Genomic DNA, 18,056 nt, shown 5'->3' on the forward strand with positions numbered 1-18,056 from the left:
GCACGTGTTTGTAGGCCATCAGCCTGAGTTGGGTATCCTTGTCCAAGCTTGGCAAATTAATCCTGAAACAGTCAGGCTATCCAGAGGACAGAGCTGCAGAAGGCTCAGAAGACCCATCACCCATCATTATTAAAGAGAGGCCTTACTCATATCAGTGCCAAGTTCTAAAAGCAATCCCAGGGCCATCTGGCAGCAGGCCACAGGCCCCGATGTCCCAGCACCGTGCAGAAGAAGGTAAGTGAGACTCCAGCTCTACATTTTTGAAAAATTTATTTTATACCCTTAGAAGCTAAGAACTCTGCCACTCATGAACCAAATTTAGGATTAAGATTCTCCCTTCGTTTATCTACTTCCTTTTGAAATTTTATAAACAAGATTTTTGTACACAAGAGGTAGCAGAGGGAAATTCCAGTCTGCTTGTTCCAAGCTCAAAAGGTAACTGCACACATCTCCATGTTAGCGGGGAGGGTGGGGCAAGACAGGGTTAAGTCTGAGGACAGATGCTCTAGGTCCTATAATGTCTTCTAGTTGCCAGTGACCGTGTGAGTACTCCAGGAGAAGTCGTGGGCGGGACACCTGCTGGGCTGCTCCTTCGTTTCCCTCCAAGGGCAGACTCGGTGCCATGCGGTGGGCCTCATGAAGGGAGTGTCTTGAGAACACACAGCATTGAGTTAGTTGTGCAATTCCTACTCGATGTGCAGACCATTTTGAAAGATTTATAAAAACATCTTCGTCCAAAAAATTGGCAGTAAAAATGACAACTCTTCCAAGGTAAGCCTGTCATAAGTGTCACTTTAAAAAAAAGTCATCAGCAGGTTTGTTGTAGACTGCAGCCGCTGGAAATCAAGTGGTTCCTGGCAAAGGGCATGATGGTCATTGCAGCAACAACACAAACTTAACCAGAGCGTATGACACACAACAGTGACGGGTGATCTTGATGGAGCCTTACAGTGAGAACAGCAGGTGCTGGGGGCTGTGGGAGGCGTTGTTTCCATAGGAAATAAGGGACTAGAAGTGGCAATTTCACTCCTGAATTTGGGCTCCTGAGAGTGCAGTTGCCAGCGATGATGTCCCAACACAGATCATCACTGGCATTTCAAGGTCATGTTCTACACAATTGTTTCATGATGGGGTGGAGAGAAGGCGGAGGATAGAGTAGGGAAAACAGTAGGACGTGGTAATATTTAGGTACTCAAAATCAATTTTAAAACATCACATTTGGAATTCCAAGAACAGCAGAACCATATAAAATTTGCCAACTCCTTCTGACCAATTCTCTGAGGGTGCAGTTCTGCTCTAAATGCAGCCCCATCTGCACGGTGTCCTTGACAGTGGCCATCGCTGGGCTGCGGGGGCTGCAGACATGCATACAAACTGCGGTCCAGCTGCACAGTTACTTCAACGTTCAGTAGTGAAGGGGCTGGGTGCTGGAGCGCACAGTGATGAAAGCGGTCTGTCCTGTGTCCACGCAATGCGAAAGCCACCAAAAAGGCACTTTGGGGCTGGCCATGCCTCTCTGACTTGGCAAATCTAACCAACAGGGGTGACCTGGCACTTCCTAAGCTTCCCCAGTTCCGTGCACGGTGAGTTAGAAACAAGGCAGAACACCTAACTAAAGGCAAAATTGGGTTGAAGATGGGTGTAGAAACTCAAAATACAAAACGTACAAATATATGAAATACGTTGGCATATCCCCTTCTCCCCTCTGGAAAAGGGAAGCTGGTATCTAATCTGAAATGAGTGGGTGGTGCTTTACTGCTTTACTCGGGAAATACCGACACACGATGGATAGCTGTTCAATTACTTTCTGGTTATTTCCGGGAAAATAAATCTTGTCTCTTCAGTGTTCTTAGTCATGTTGAAGAGAAACAAAGTGTCAAGTTCCTTCTCTGCATTAAAATTACTACAACTCACAGAGCAGCACTTCTCAACTCAAATACTTAACTTCATATACAACCAGTACCAAGGGTTTCAGTAATTATATTTTAAGCAAAAGCAAATGATTGCAGATCACATGATTTAAGACTACAGTTTATTCAATATGTCTCCAAGCATTAAAAAGATGATTTTATGAAGTCAAACTCACTAAAATTATAATTTAAAGTGCTCTTTCTGTTTTCAAAATTTGGGGAAAAATTCCATAACTTCTTTAGTGATTGATGTCATAGAATGCACCTTGTACTTCTGGAGGACTTTTTTTTTTAATTAAAAAAAATTTTTTTATTGCTCTTTTCAACCTCAATTATATCAGAAAAATACCTTAAAGAGCATAATAAGTTTCCCAATTTTTGATCCTGGTAACATTTCATCAAGATCCAACTTTATGCCCAGGGCTCGCATTCTGACCCGTCTGAAATTCTATACAAATAGGGAGACATATTAAATACAAAGGTCTGTGTAAACGGAGTTCTTTAACTACTATTTTACAATGAAAAGGAATTGTATCGCCTATCTTTACATCATTTTAAATTGGATATTCCTATTCAATGTTACTGCAAGATTAAAAATTTGCCCTCACATATCTAAAGGCAGCTTGCTTTTTTTTTTTTTTTTTAAATATAAAAACCAAAGGAATTTCTTTTGTAGCATCGTAGAGAAAGCAACAGCTTTACCCCATTCCCTCTTGTATGTTTGTGTAACGACAAAGTCTGCCACCGGTTTTATTTCCTAGAATCTCCACACAGATGTGAAGCCATGTGTGGACTGTGCCCCAGGACAGCTGATCCAGAGACAGTTCTCCCGTTGCCACACAGCTCCTGAACCTTCTCCAGGGGGCAAGAGTGCCTTCTTTAAAAACACACACTCCTCTGAGATCATGACGGGTTCCCCTAGTCCAAGCTTCGGGCTCTTCTAAAGGGCTCAAGGGTGAGAATCTGATTTCAAAACAGCGCTGAGCACCCGCAACTGAGCTGTGACTCCTCACTGTGCACCGGGCGGGCTGTTCCTCTAGGGATCCACATCGTCAAGGTCACTTCTCAACTCACCAATCATCATGGGGGACTCTGAACCCTTCGAGAAAGAGAAGGAAGTCCAATTCACAGACAGTAAAGTGAGAGAAAAGTTGCTCTAGGCCCACTGATTTATTTGTGTTGGGTAAACGTGTGCATTTAACAACTAAATGTTTATTGCAGGGTAATAAAACCTAACTGCAACACTCCTATTCAGCAGTGCCTGATTATGCAAAACTCTCATTCCTATGTTCTCACGTAATCACTGAAAGCACCCAGTGACCTACCTCAGATCACCATGCCACTAGGCAACAGAGCACACAGCACTCACACAGCTCAGGGGAGTTGCTCAGGGGAGTAATGTGATAGAATTGCTTTGGGCTGGGCACGGAGCCACACTGCTGAAGATGGCCCTGGTCACTCCTGAATTCTGCTTCCATCCCCAGCTGGGGAACTTTGCTTACACGCCAACAAAGATCTGAATGCCTGCTGTGTGTCCTGGGACTCATCTAGCTGGGGGTAGGGGTGGGGAAGGAGAAGGGAGTCTCTGCAAAGTGACCCATAAAGCCAAGTGGAAGACAGACAGGGGTGAGTAGGGGAGGCCCGAGGTAGAAGGAAAAAGGGTATCTGATAAACTACAAGGCGGCCACTGGTATCCAGAACTCAGCAAACGAAGCAGGGAAAGGTGGGCAGGGGCCAAATCAAGCAGGACTGTGCTGAAGATTCCAGCCCTTACCCTGATGGGAATGGAGAGCCATGAAGGGTTTAAGCAGACGAAGCAAAGGAAGCAAGAGCGAGGCACAGAGTTGTCATGAAGCACTAAGGTGCTTATGACAATGGAACAGATGCCCGGGAGCTATTTAAAAGGTCAAACTGAGGGAAGCCTGGGTGGCTCAGCGATTGAGCATCTGCCTTTGGCCCAGGACATGATCCTGGAGTTCTTGGATCGAGTCCCACGTTGGGCTCCCTGCATGGAGCCTGCTTCGCCCTCTGCCTGTCTCTGCCTCTGTCTGTCTCTCATGCATAAATAAGTAAAATCTTAAAAACAAAACAAAACAAAATAACAAAACAAAACAAAAAAAACCCAGAAATGATTCCCTTCTCTAAAGTCAGGGTAACAGGGACCTTATCAGGTGGTTGTGAGGATTTGAGGGTTAAAAAAAAATGGCATCATCAAGACTCATTTAATGAGGCCTTTGTGCCAAGCCCTGTGGTGGAATTCCAGAGGAGCCCGCCCTCATGGGAGGTTAGCCAGGCTGAGGGCAGGCACGACACACTCCATGACGTTTCCACCTGCTTAGTCAGTAAGTATTCTATATGTACTTCACTCCTTTTTCTACTAGGCTGAGCAGTACTGAAAATGTTTTTTTTTTTTTTTTTAAATAAGCTTAAAATTATTCTTTTATTCCCCTGACAAGTATATTTCAGTAGCCCTTCCCTTCAAGGATCTGTGTTTCTAGGAAGGCTGGTAAGAGCCAAAAAGATGGAAGAGGGGATTTGTCACAACCCCACAGAATGCAGAGAACCAGCTGGAATGAACACCTCTGTGGCCGTGCTTTATCAGGCCTACCTCAGGGATGCCTGCACTGCTAGCCAGAGACAGGTCAGAGCCTCATTGTAACTGTTGTCTGCAGCACTGTTCCACTCTGTAGGCACATTGCTGGTGAGCCCTGGGCAGGGATCACCAGAGGGTGGAGCTGGGGTCTCCTTTTTTCTTGATTAAGGAAATTCTTTTTGGAAAATTTCAGAGCAGGTGGCACCCTTTCCCATGAGGATGTGGGCTATAGCAATACCTGTTGTAAATGCCTCTCTCCGTTCTCATTTGCGGGACTGCTCTCCGACCCATTACTGCTTCCAGATTGCTCTTTCTCATTCAGCAAAGCTGTGGCATAGGCTAATGTGTCCTGTGAGAGATTTAGACACAAGAGGAAAAAGTCAGGCGATGTGCAGTGGCAGCAGTACCACCAAAGAAGTCGATCCTTCACTTGATCTTTGGAGGCAGTGGGAGCCTCCAGGTAGTGTCTTCCCGGCAGCCACCAAGGCACCCTTTAACCTCTGCTACCCACATTGCTTTTCTTCTGGCACCTAATTTGCCAGTTGCCCGACAACATGCTCTCTCTTCATAGAAATTCGCTTCTTCTGTCTTCTCATTTTGAACCTCACACCCCTTGTCTCTGAGACTGGCTTGTGAGAAACACCGAAAATCCTATCTATGGGATTTTGAGCCATGCCAAACCAAAAGAGAAGCCTCACCTGAGCCGAAATTGTTCGCTGAAAGGTTTTTCCAGTTGATGTTTCATTAGAGACATTACTCTGTGGTGTCCAATAATGTTCTGACATCTGAGATGGAAGGTCAAAAATGCCATCAGAGATGACAAGCCCACATGAGTCCATAATTACCATCAGTAGATATTTGAATATAAAAAGCACCTAACATAGCACACTGATCCTCCCAGATTTTCTATCACAACAGGGTTTCACGTCCAGTCTTAAGAGCTCAGGGAACTACTCCATCTTATATAATCACCCCTCCTCTCTCACCCATAAAGTTAAGACACCATGTTAAGATAGGAACTTCAGGCGTAGTGACAGGTATCATCAACTGTACTGAAAAAAGTTTGAAGTCTGAAAATAATCAAGGCTAGTCTCCAAATGAAGAGATTCTTCCTGACTAGGTGAGTTGTTATTGATTCCTGTGTGATAGCCAGCAAAGTTCAAACTGCACTTACCTTCTTTTGCAGCCACTGTACGGCCCAGCTCCAATGGTGGGAATTCTCCTTGAAGTAGTCCTTAGCAGCAGGACACCTGGCAGGTGGGAATTTGTAATAGACAAAGGCTTTCCCTGCACATATGCTTATTTAATCTATATTACCTTTTGATTTTGATCCACAAATACTATCTTCATTAAAGTTCAGTTGTCTTTATTTAAATTTTCACTTGTTTTGGTTTGGATACATTCCTATGTATTAACTTCAAAAGGTAGGAAAAGGTAAATACATAGTGAAAAGTCTTTTATCTAGGACTACCTCACCCACTCAATCCTATTACAATTCAAAGATGGCAACTAAAACATAAAATTAAACAGAAACATCCCATAACACACTGTCCATTTAAATCATTTTTTTAAAAATTTTTTATTTATTTATGATAGTCACACAGAGAGAGAGAGAGAGGCAGAGACATAGGCAGAGGGAGAAGCAGGCTCCAGGCACCGGGAGCCCGATGTGGGATTCGATCCCGGGTCTCCAGGATCGCGCCTTGGGCCAAAGGCAGGCGCCAAACCGCTGCGCCACCCAGGGATCCCCACACTGTCCATTTAATAACAGAAATAAGGGACGCTTAGGTGGCTCAGGGGTTAAGCATCTGGATTCAGCCCAGGGCGTGATCCTGGAGTCCTGAGATCGAGTCCCACATCAGGCTCCCTGCATGAAGCCTTCTTCCTCTGCCTGTGTCTCTGCCTCTCTCTCTCCCTCTGTGTCTCTCATGAATAAATAAAATCTTAAAAAAAATCTTTAAAAAAAATAACAACATAAATGAGTCTTAAATTTTTGTGATTTGAGTAAGAATGATATTATGAGAAAAACAATTTTAGAAAGCTGTCCTTCATACTCAGACAGTACTGACAGTGATGATGTCTGTACAGAATGGAGGGATGGAGAACACAGAAATATATACATAAAGACACTCATGGGCTGGCATCAGACACACCATGTGGCCCCAGTATGACCTGGAAATGCCACTTAGGTGAACACTTATGCTGCCAACATCAAGCCTAATTAACGCACCCACAATTGTGGCAGGACAGTCTCCACCTGTGTTCACAATGCTATGTCATCTGGAAGATGCACATTCACGCGTTATTTCAACTAGGCATACAATCTGTTCAAGACGCTCAGATGTAGCAGCAGCTTGAGCCCAACAGATTTCTTACTCTTATTTTGGCATAAATGTAAGAATGGCAATCCCCATGCTGAAGAATCAGTAAAAATCTGGTGCAGAATCAATTAAGCTGTAAGGCAGGCTTGGTGTGGGACCCGGCGGTGGCAGGGCAGTCCACTCAGTAACCTGGGGGGGGGGGGGGGCATGCAGCTGCTTGTGCTCTGTGTGCCCACACTCTATGCAAGGGAGTTGAGACCGCATGCCACTAAGGTTCCTTTGAACACTGAGAACCCCTGCTTCCCAACTGTCTGTCAACTAATAAATGGACAAACAAAATGTGGTATAGCTATACAGTGGCATAGTGTTCAGCCTTAAAGAAGGAAGAAGTTCTGGCACAGGCTACACCTTGGATGAACATGGGGCACCTCATGCTGAGTGAAATAAATAAGCGGCACAAAAGACAAATAACTGGGTGATTCCACGTATAGGAGCAGTGCAATTCGTCCAGTTCAGAGAGAGGAAGTATAAGGATGGCTGCCAGGGGGAGGGGGAATAGTTCCTGTAGAATCAGGACAGACTTTGAACTTGGGCAGATGAGGAGGTTTGGGAAACGGATGGTATGATAACGTGAAGGCACTTAATGCCCCTGCTTCGTAAACCTAAAAATGGTTAAAATGACAAATTTTATGTTGTCTGTATTTTGCTACAATTAAATAAAAAGGGAAAAAGAACCTGTGCCTTAAAGTGCGTCTGTCTCTGCTCTGACTGCACGCAAGGCCACGTACACCTACACCACCCATGTTGTGAGGCCCACAGCACCTGCCCTTGAGGAGGTGTTGCAATGATTCAGTGCAAGCAAGATAACGTATTTAGCACAGTGCCTGGGGTCCTAAGTGTAAGGAGCTGTAAAAGGATTCTGCCTTTTGAGAGGCTGTTTTGAAAGTGAGGATTTAGAAACTGACAGAGCTGGCAGGGAAGTTACATTTAAGCCATCTCAAGTGCAAGTTCGTGAACCCTTGCTGTGAAGGTCCTCGAATCTGTCTCGATTCTTGCCTTTCCTGCATAAGACCTGCTGGTTTAGCCTTTTTTTTCTTGGGTTCCATAAGACCTGCTGCTCCTCTGACATCCCTCCCTCACATCTCTCGGAGATCATGGAGATCACGTGAATATGTTTCCAAACCATCCAAAACATGCCCTGAGTCAGGCTCTCTAGGAACAAAACCAAGGTAGATTTTTTCCCCAGTCATATTTGACTTGCAACTGAAAACACCATTTCCAATGGTGAATTTTGAGTCAATACTTACTTTTGAGCAAGAGTTACAAGAAATTTGACACACTGGTAGCAGCGACTGCTGTCCACATGGTTGCTGTGGTGCATCAGGGCTGAGTGAAAAGAAGAGGGAATTGTGACAAGAAAGCACACGGAGAGTGGGTCCCAGTAACACCACTCTCGTTCTGAACATTCACAACCAACTAGTTTTAGTAGCAGAGAAGGCACTTAACTAAAAGCATGGTGGTTGGTGCTGGCTCAATTCTAATGGACAGAAACACTACTTTAAATGGTATTCCAGAAACTTATGTGGCAGTGGAAGTTTAGCTTTTAGAACTGAAAGGAACTAAGCTGATTATTCACTCAGAAACCTTCAAACATTGAAGTGATAACACTGTAAGTTTGATAAATGGGAAATTTACGATATTAGTTTGTTTCAACAAATACTTTCTGCTCTGTTCTTTGTGGATGTAAAAATAAATAGTCCTTGGTCTGTCTGCTCTTGCAAAGTCTATGGTCTGGAAGTTACAGAGAACCTGGGTGCCACTTGGAGGCCTGCAATGTCGTAGCTACACAACTTTTTTAGCTTACATTTCTCTGCTGTGATAAAAGGAGGTCTTAAATCTCTTGCCACAGAGCAAAATCTACAATGACTCAGATTAACTGGGGATACTGGTGGGATGGTGGGTGTTGGAGAGGACAATTTCTAACCACTCTTTTTCTAAGAAATGGCTCATTAAAGCCACCTTAGCTTTCTGAAGAAAACTCTGCAAAAAGCTCATTTCAAAAGCTGAAAATGTACTTTTTCAGGTACATTCACACCACAAGTTAAAAAAAAAAATCCCATTTCATGAGCTTGATGACACATCTTGAGCCCGAAGTTTTACTCTTTCCCTCCTCAATGGCTGCAATGCATTGATTGAAAGACTTTTGGCATCAGAAAGTAACCTTTAGCTTGTTGACTCTTAGCTGACCCAGTAAAAGGACCCTGAGCTGCACCTTGCTGACTAAAGTGGAGAGTGTCCAGCTGATAAGATCCTTTGGTTTCACCTCTCCTGACCAGAATGTGGGAGCCCATGACCCCAACAGGCCTCTTCCAGAGCCGCTGCTGGGGCACAGTGCCGAGGCAGACTGGTTGGGGAGGAGGCCAGCCAGAACAAGAGGCTGTCTGCATGTCTGCTATAGACATTTCTCAGGAAGGCCAAGGTACTTGCCTAATAAACCGTTTTCTGTCTCAAATACAAATTTGACCCGCTCCACTTGTATGGGATCTTCAATGACCTATGACAGGAAGGAAACAAAGGCTGGTAAATAAAAAAAGGAACTTGTGTAATGCCACTCACTGGGGTCTTTTTGATTCTGTTCGATGAATGGATAAAGAAGATGCAGTTTAGATATATAGCACTACTACTCAGCCATTAAAAAAAAAAAAAGAAATCTTGCCATTTGTAATGACATGGCTGGAACTGGAGGATATTATGCTAAGTAAAATAAGAAAACAATTATCATATGATCTTACTCATATGTGGAAATTAAGAAACAAAGCAGGATCATAGGGGAAGAGAGGAAAGAATAAAACAAGATGAAATCAGAGAGAAAGACAAACCATAAGAGACTCTTAATCACAGGAAACAAACAGGATCGCTGGATGGGGGAGATGGGGTAATTGGGTGATGGGCATTAAGGAGGTCACGTGATGTCATGAGCACCGGGTATTATATAAGACTGATGAATCAGTGACCTCTACCTCTGAAACCAATACGTTTTATGTTAATTAGCTGAATTTAAATGAAATTAAAAAAAAAAAAAGATTCTGTTCAAGAGATTACTTCAGTTCTTGACTTAACAAAATCCAATACAAATGAACATGTCACTGGCACATACCTCAATAAATCTTATTTTATTTTATTTAAGTACAATCTACTCCCCATTGTGGAGCTTGAACTCACAATCTGAAGATCAAGAGACACATGCTCTCTGACTGAACCAGCCAGGGCCTCCTTAAATTTTAAACCGAAGATGAACAATTTTAAGTAATAGTTGAAGATCCACTCATTTCCTATGTATATGTCCTTACCCACTACCCTCTATAGTTCTCTAGAGGAAGGTACAGTGGGCTACAAGGATGTAAATTTCACGATCCCAAGCATCTGAATTGTGTATCCAAACCATGTCAGAGTTTTGTTACAATTCAGCTCTACACGCAGCATGGAGGTTTGTGCTGCCATGCTACACTGGGCTGGAACCGTGCCCTGCTCACAGCTGTACCTCTAGTGCCGGGTGCTGAACTGTGCACAGGGCCATAAGCTAAGTGGTTTGCTGCTGAGCAGATGAACAATACACAGTCCTACTCCTGAGGAGCAACAATCTTCTATATTTTATAAAAAGTACTAGGATCAAAAAGAGGTAAAAGACCAGAGAGATGGGCTTTTTATAAACACCACCCATGATGTCTTTCCTCGTTCAGAAGTGTTTATTAAATGACCAGCCTGTGCCCAGGCCTATGTGAAGTCTTGGGAACCTGAAGGGAACCCAGTCTCTCCTATTAGGGAGCCTTGGGCTAGACACTCATCGGCTCACATCCAGTCACTTCAGTCTACTGTTTTTCTTTCCCAAGTAAGTGGAGGCCTAGCCCTTGTCACCTCTGCTCTGTCTCTCCTCTGTACAGGCCTTGCTACTTCTCAGATTATTGGCACATGCACCAAGGTGGTCTTTCAGTTCCAATCTGGCTTCCTTCCTCTGTCAGTCCTTCAAAACAAGTGCCAGGGGAACCCTTCTAACCTAAATCAAGTCATAACACTTTCCTGTTAAAGCCCACCCACAGCACCTACCAATGATGACGGAGATTGCAAACTGAAATGTCTACAGAGGCCAGGATGACAAGAAACGAACAAAGTAGGCTAGGTATGATGCTGTGGAGCCGTGAGGACAGAGGCAGACCGCACAGCATGTGCCTCATTGGGGGGTGCCAGCTGCTAACCGCACTAGGTGACTGGGGAAATGGGGCCAATTCACCATACTACTGGTTTCTCAACATGGGTCAGGATCTAGATATTATAAAACAAAACAACTTTAGGTCAAATAAAACAGGCATATAGGCTGAACCTGGCCACTAGTGTGCAGCCAAGGGCCTATGGGAAAAAGCCCACATGCTCTGGGCACCTGCAACCTTTCATGATGTGGTCGAGCTTTTCCCCTCAAGTTCTCATCAGCTCCCTCTTCTCCTGGTCATGCCACTTATTTACAGTCCCTGCACACCAGCTCTGGTGGCCAGTGTGGGCTCTGGGGCCAGCTCCTTGGCTCAAATCTTGCTCTGTCACTTTAATGCAAGCGTGGCGCCTTGGGCAAATCCCTCCACTTTGCTAAGCTCTACTTTCTAACAATAATGTATTTTACTGCTTCTCAAGTGAATTCTCTGCATTCAATACTTCTGAAATGTATCCTATAGTCAATTACATGCCAGTTTCTTGGCTTGTAAACAGTATCTTTAGTAGTACACAGAGTCCAGGGTGTCTTAGATTTGAATGAACTGTAGAGCCAGCAATTTACCTCTGGCAGTCTTAACGTTTAAAGGAGGCAAGGTCTGTGCGTAGCAGGGTCCTTCAGCCACAGGAAAGCCGTCTCTGCCACTAGCTGGTTCTCTGCTCTGTCACCGCCTGTCCTTGTCTGGCCCCTTCCCTGAACTGTGAGCCCCTGCGAGGTGGTTCTCCTACCACTTGCCTCTCAGGCAGTAATGAAAACCATGACTGACCTCGATGTACTCAGGGATGACTCAGTGCAGACCAAGTGAGTGCAAAATGGTACAAGGACACACAGCTTTATTATTTACAAATACGTGCTCACTAGTGAACATAACCAACACCATGAGAGGATCGGAACATTTTTACTTACCAGTATCTCATGAAGTAGCTGGAACGTATTCTTTAGCTCATGGGGTGGAGCTGTTTCTAGTTGATTCTGAAATATTTTTTAAAAGCATAAAAATTCCAGTGAGCCTTCAGTAGAAAGCTTATCAGAGTGGCAAGCACCAGAACTGGCTGCAATCTCTACTCTTACCACTATCACCTGCCCTCTCTGGGCTTCAGTTTGCCCAATTGCTAAGCCTGGACCAGCACAGTCTCTATGGATTGTGGCATGGCAACACTGTGATACTTTACTATGAAATTAGGAAGGAGAGAGGAGAAAGGCAGGAAGACAGAGCTTTTAGTGAACAGGCTCAAATTTCTGCTTCTATACATATCCTTTATATGTATAGATACATATTCTATTTGGTTTTCCAGAATATGTGCTCTGGGTTAAGTACACTATGAGGATGTATATAAGAAAAGTCAGTTTATGAAAATGCAGACTCTGCTGAGACAAAATAAGGAAGGTGTGAAGGTTTGTCAGAGTCACACTGTGCTGTGCACTTTGGCAACCTTGTGCATGTGCGCCACGAGAGGGGACGTGGCATTACACAACCACCCTCCCAGGCACTAGCGCTGGCACAAAGGAGGCACCCTGGGTGTCACAGCTCACTGAATCTTCACACTCTGTGAGGTCAAGTCAGACTTCTCCCAGCCTGACAGCAGAGGTCATATAAAGAGTAAAGAAGAGAAACTCCGTCACCTGTGATACAGGGTTTCACAGATAAAGGCTGAGGGAAACATGTTTTAGCAAGAGCCTGGATTATGTGTCCACATAATCCCCTGACCACCTGCTGCTTGTGAACACTTCATGTGTCACTATTACAAATCCTGACACAGGTATGAACGCGTGGCAGAAACTACTATATGCAGTGTAAATTTACCAAAAGAGGCCTGGAAGGATACATACCAAGGTGACAGTACTGACCCTTGGGACAGGGCAGACAGGGGACAATGGTGATTGGTAGTGGGCCAAGTGGGCTTTGGCCTTACTTGTATGTTTTAATCTTTCACAAAGCAGATGCCGACAGGTAATTAAAAATTAAAGATGAAAAACTAAAAAACAAAAACCTGATAAAAATACATGCAGGCTGATTGGTTTTTCTGGTAGGACCTAGAAAGGCAGTGAACAACATGGTTAAGGGCACGGCCGTGGAGCCAGACTGCCAATGTTCAAATTCCCACTCTGCCACTGGGCAAGTTACTTACTCTGTGCCTCAGTTTCTCAACTGTAAAATGGTGACGATAACAGTATTTACATCACAGGACTACTTGAGAATTGGGTGAATTAAATATGTACCATGCCTAGAACAGTGCTTGGAGCAACATATATAAGGGTAATTACGACACTGGTCAGAGCTTCCTTATGAACTATATTGCCAACCTATTTTTGATTTTTAAATTGTCTAGGAAAAGGACCTGAAGCTGGAAAGCTATTTTACATAATAATTGTCACCAAAGCATATCATTAACTATAAAATATATTCTAAATAGCTAAAAATTAAGCCCAGTGCAAAATGCCTCACTAGGAAGGGAATGGCTAAGTAAATTATGGTAAATGAGTAAATGAAATATCCTCAGCGGTAATGTAATGATATGAAAAAATACTTATAATGCCCAAGTGAAAAAAAGACATAGAATCATAAAGACAGTAAAATTTTAATCATGTTAAAATACATGCACAGAAAATAAAAGGGAGACCTAGGAGAATGTTCATGGTGATTAGCAATGAATGGTGAGACTCTGAGTTCTTTTTATTCTTTTTTTTTTTTTTTTTAATGAGCCTGTATGTTTTTATAATTAAGAAAAGCAACTAAGGTTATTAAAAGAAGTATACTAACTAAGAGCAAATGTATACTTTCTTAGAGTCTCAGTAGCAGACTATCAACTTTCAACAGGCCGCACTGGGGTCCTACCTTAATGAAATGCAGCATGGTGAAGGAGAAGTGCTCATTACAGAAACAGCAGTACACGACCATCTCGATGAGAGCTAGGAGAGAGCCGGTCAGCTCTCGCAAAGCAAACATTACCTAGTGGGAGAGTATAAAAAGAGTAAACTTTTCTTATGTTGCAGTTCACTATCGCTATGTTGTTTCTGATTTTTACTGAAATGTACTCAGATTTAAAATCTTCAACATTGCCTCAAAATAGGCTTTCTTAACTACTAGAGGTTTCTAAGTCTGTCTGAAAAAAATCTGCAAATGTGCATTTTTTCCCCCCGGGAGTTACTTTTATCAGATTTTCAAAGGTAAATGCCCCAAGTGAATACCCCCAGCACCAAATTAAAAGAATCACTGATAGATCCCCAAAGTAAACAATGTTAAGCAAAAAAAATCTTTAAAAAGGAGTGCGGAAAAAAAAAAAAAAAAGGAGTGCGCAGTACTGTCAACATAATTAAAAAACCAGTATGACATACAGCTCATAGGTTTATACACGTAAATCAAGCCACCAGTAGGTGGCTTTGGAAAGAAGAGGAAGGGACTCAGGCTACAGATGGGCCACACAATGAGTGGTGCAACAACCAAGGGCTGTGAGCAGCCCACTCCTACACTCCTGAGGTTTATAAAACAAGTGTGCTCCAGAGTTGTGGCATTCCAGAACCAGAGACAGACATAAAAGATGGGGAACAAAATCCTTTCCTAATAAACTCCTAATATCTTCTTGCAGAAGTGTCGTTCACCTCCTCCTGAGACTTGGAGGGGGGAATGAGCAGGGCTGGGCCCAGATATCTGATCCTTGCTTGCAGAGAGGACCATAAAAATTCTCTTCAGCTCATTTCTTTCTGACATGTATACCCAGGAAGAAAAATTAATTTGAAAGAATCATTCTGGACAGCCTGGGTGGCTCAGCAGTTTAGCGCTGACTTCAGTCCTGGGTGTGATCCTGGAGACCGGGGATCAAGTCCCGTTCAGGCTCCCTGCATGGGGCCTGTTTCTCCCTCTGCCTGTGTCTCTGCGCCCCTTTCTCTCTCTCTCTCTCTCTCTCTCTCTCTGTCTCTCATGAATAAACAAAATCTTAAAAAAATATGAAAGAATCATTCTTTCTCTAAATATCAGAGTGACACAGAAGATATTACAAGAGGCATTTTCCCCCAAGTAGGTAACAGGAAAAGAAAAAGAAAAGGGCTCGGGGATCCTTGGATGGCTCAGCGGTTTGGTGCCTGCCTTTGGCCCAGGGCGCGACCCTGGAGTCCGGGATCGAGTCCTGCATTGGGCTCCTGGCATGGAGCCTGCTTCTCCCTCTGCCTGTGTCTCTGCCTCATTCTTTCTATCTATCATGAATAAATAAATAAATAAATCTTTAAAAGAAAAAAGAAAAAGGCTCAAGAAGACCAAGTACATACCTCTAACAGGTAAGGCTTCCCTTCAGACAGGAACAACAAGGCCTCTACTTCCTCGTGGAGGGGCAGCAAGGGGCTGGAGGGGGCGACACTAATGGGTGGCCGTTGCTTAAATAGACCAGGAGCTGTAGGAGACCAAAGAAAAACCAAGCCTGTTTCATCACTTGATGTCCTTTCATGAGACAGATACCCACAGGGTGAAGTGGTTCTCTCAAGTGTCACACACGCAGCAGCTTAGTACATATAGCTCATTCCCTCACAGCCTGGTGGGGAAGCCAGGCATGCACATAGGATGTCTACTTCTCACAGCATTTCTGCCTAAGCTGTTGGGGTGACTATTTAAGATCTCCCAAGACAATCTTTGAAAGAAGTAAAAATATAAATAGTATATGAAAGAAAATGTCCAAATGCCTCTAAGACACTGGATAAGACACTTGTTGCTCCAACAACTGACCTCAAATACCAGCTACCACCACTTATGCTAAGGAGAATCGACCTACATGCTAAAAAACGAGGACTCACATCTTTCTTTTACAAACCCGTCTGAACCCACGAATTAGGTAGGCAGCCTTAGTCTTTTCAGCTGTATGAGTCAAAGTGAAGGACGCAAACTGCCTCACAGCCATGGGGTGCTCCCCAGTGGTGCTTTTAGAGAGTCAGGCTGCACTTACAGAGCAGAGTGATGCTCTGTGATTTCTAGCAGATCTTCCTGGTCACACAGTATGAATGCCTACCACAGCTGCTGGTGGTCAGAGGCTAGCCTCATATGCCAGGCCCTATGCTGCTTCCTGATGGAGGCCCGTGCAAGCTATGAACCTGGCCTTGCTGTGGCTTCCCTGTCTGGGAAAGGGGACCATCCCTCATAGGCTTGCTGAGGAGATTAAACACCTAACCCCAGAGCTCTGTGGAAAGACCACAGCACACAGAAAACCCTGGATACTTTCCAGCTGTTTTGTTGTGTCATTACTGTTGTTGTTGGTGCTGTCCTGCCAAGGCCTAGAACAGTGTAAAGATGTGGTACACACGTACATTAGAACACTGGATAAGCACAGAGGCAATGTCTGTCTCAGCTGCACTAAATAAGGACTGAGCTATTGGCTCTGGGGGACAAAACAGGAAAGGTACCAGCTACATCTTGCATTCAAACACATTTCAATGACATAAGTTACATCTGAATCCTCTTTAGCTTTACAAAGTACTTTAACATTTTAGCCGATTAAATCCTCATTATGCCTGGGGAATTATGTTTTTCGTATTTCCATTTTGTACTAAGGACCAGAAAGGTCAGGTGACTTGGTCAAGTTAACAACACTAGGAACTCTAGCCCACACTTGGCTATTTTCCCCACTAGATTAGCTGCGTCAATTATGGTGATGGATGAACTGTGGATTAGCCTCTAATTCCAGAGTGTTTTTTTAAATACTTGTAGATCCATGCCCACCAAATAAATGATTGACTTTCTTTTGTGACAAGCTAATAAAATAGGGTGAAATTTAACATGCATTAAAACAAATAATTTTCAGTGTTCCTCAATTTCAAATAGGGTGAAATTTAACATGCATTAAAACAAATAATTTTCAGTGTTTCAGTGTACTGTTTATCAAACAGTAAAATAAGAAGTAACATTCATTTAATTGCTAGCATTATTAGTCTCCATGCATTACTGATAAATTCACTCTCTATTTAATAAAAGCTCACCAACATTCCTTTGAGAAGAGACGTCTGAATGCAAAACCAGTAATGCCACTGTATTATGAAGATTCCCAAATTCTCGTGCTTGTGCTGAACTCCACCGACGTATCTGTTGACAGAGAAAATATACTGGACGTTATTTTGGTTAGAAATAACATAAAAAGGAAGGGACGGGCTGGCTCATGCTATTTTGAGCCATGATTCTTTTTCAATGTTTGATGGTAGAAGAGATCAAAGTCATGGGTTTTATTTTTTTAATGTTTAAAAAATTTTTATTTATTTATTCATGAGAGATACAGAGAGAGAGAGGCACAGACACAGGCAGAGGGAGAAACAGGCTCCATGCAGGGAGCCTGACGTGGGACTCGATCCTGGGTCTTCAGGATCACACCCTGGGCCAAAGGTGGCACTAAACCACTGAGCCACCCGGGCTGCCCGTCATGGGTTTAATAAGCTAGCTGAAAGTGTTTTTTCCCCAAAGACGTATTAACTTGTGCTCTCAAACAGTTCCATTTCTGTATTCAATTTAGGTACTGAATGCTTCTGACCTGTGCTGGCTAACTTTCCCGTACCCTAGTATGATGGGGAAAACTCAGGAGGCTGGAGAGCTGGTGGCTCGACCCCTCTGTGCCATTCATGGTGGTAGGTGGACATGGGCAAGTTCTTTACCATAATAGCCCTGGCCTCTCTGTGTCACGGCAGAGATGACCTACCTGCCCCTTCATGGTTTTGAGGACCCAATGAAACATGAAAAGTAAAAATGTTTTCAATGTTATGTGTGCCCCATAAAAGTAAAACAATATGGATTATATGACACTATTAATTACATTAAATCTTATTTAACTACAGTTAATGTCAGTCTACTGCTAGGGTCAACAGAGTCCCAGATACAAGAGTGTGACACGAACAAACACACTATCACACAGCAGTACTTGCTGACGTTACAGAGAGCAACAGGTGGCATAGCAGGAGGCAGAGAGGAGCTCTGGGCAGTAAGTCTGTGTCTCCTCATCTAGACAGGA

The 18,056-nt window shown here is 43.6% G+C and overlaps 1 protein-coding gene across 2 annotated transcripts in view; it reads right to left on the reverse strand.

Annotated features, from left to right (window-relative positions):
• Positions 1–253: 253 nt before the first annotated feature.
• The window catches only part of USP24 (ubiquitin specific peptidase 24), a 136,824-nt gene continuing 119,021 nt past the window's right edge, over positions 254–18,056 (reverse strand). For both annotated transcript variants that reach the window (XM_072820379.1, XM_072820378.1), the window contains exons 59-68: positions 17,041–17,143; positions 15,346–15,467; positions 13,919–14,032; positions 11,989–12,054; positions 9,312–9,378; positions 8,132–8,210; positions 5,678–5,753; positions 5,202–5,288; positions 4,742–4,852; positions 254–3,009 (exon numbers count right to left, since the gene is read on the reverse strand). In XM_072820379.1, coding sequence (XP_072676480.1) covers positions 2,947–3,009; positions 4,742–4,852; positions 5,202–5,288; positions 5,678–5,753; positions 8,132–8,210; positions 9,312–9,378; positions 11,989–12,054; positions 13,919–14,032; positions 15,346–15,467; positions 17,041–17,143 — 888 coding nt within the window. In that variant the 3' untranslated portion in view covers positions 254–2,946. The remainder of the gene's footprint in view (positions 3,010–4,741; positions 4,853–5,201; positions 5,289–5,677; positions 5,754–8,131; positions 8,211–9,311; positions 9,379–11,988; positions 12,055–13,918; positions 14,033–15,345; positions 15,468–17,040; positions 17,144–18,056) is intronic.

Source organism: Canis lupus, chromosome 3 (genome assembly GCF_048164855.1).
Source record: "Canis lupus baileyi chromosome 3, mCanLup2.hap1, whole genome shotgun sequence".
NCBI lineage: Eukaryota > Metazoa > Chordata > Mammalia > Carnivora > Canidae > Canis > Canis lupus.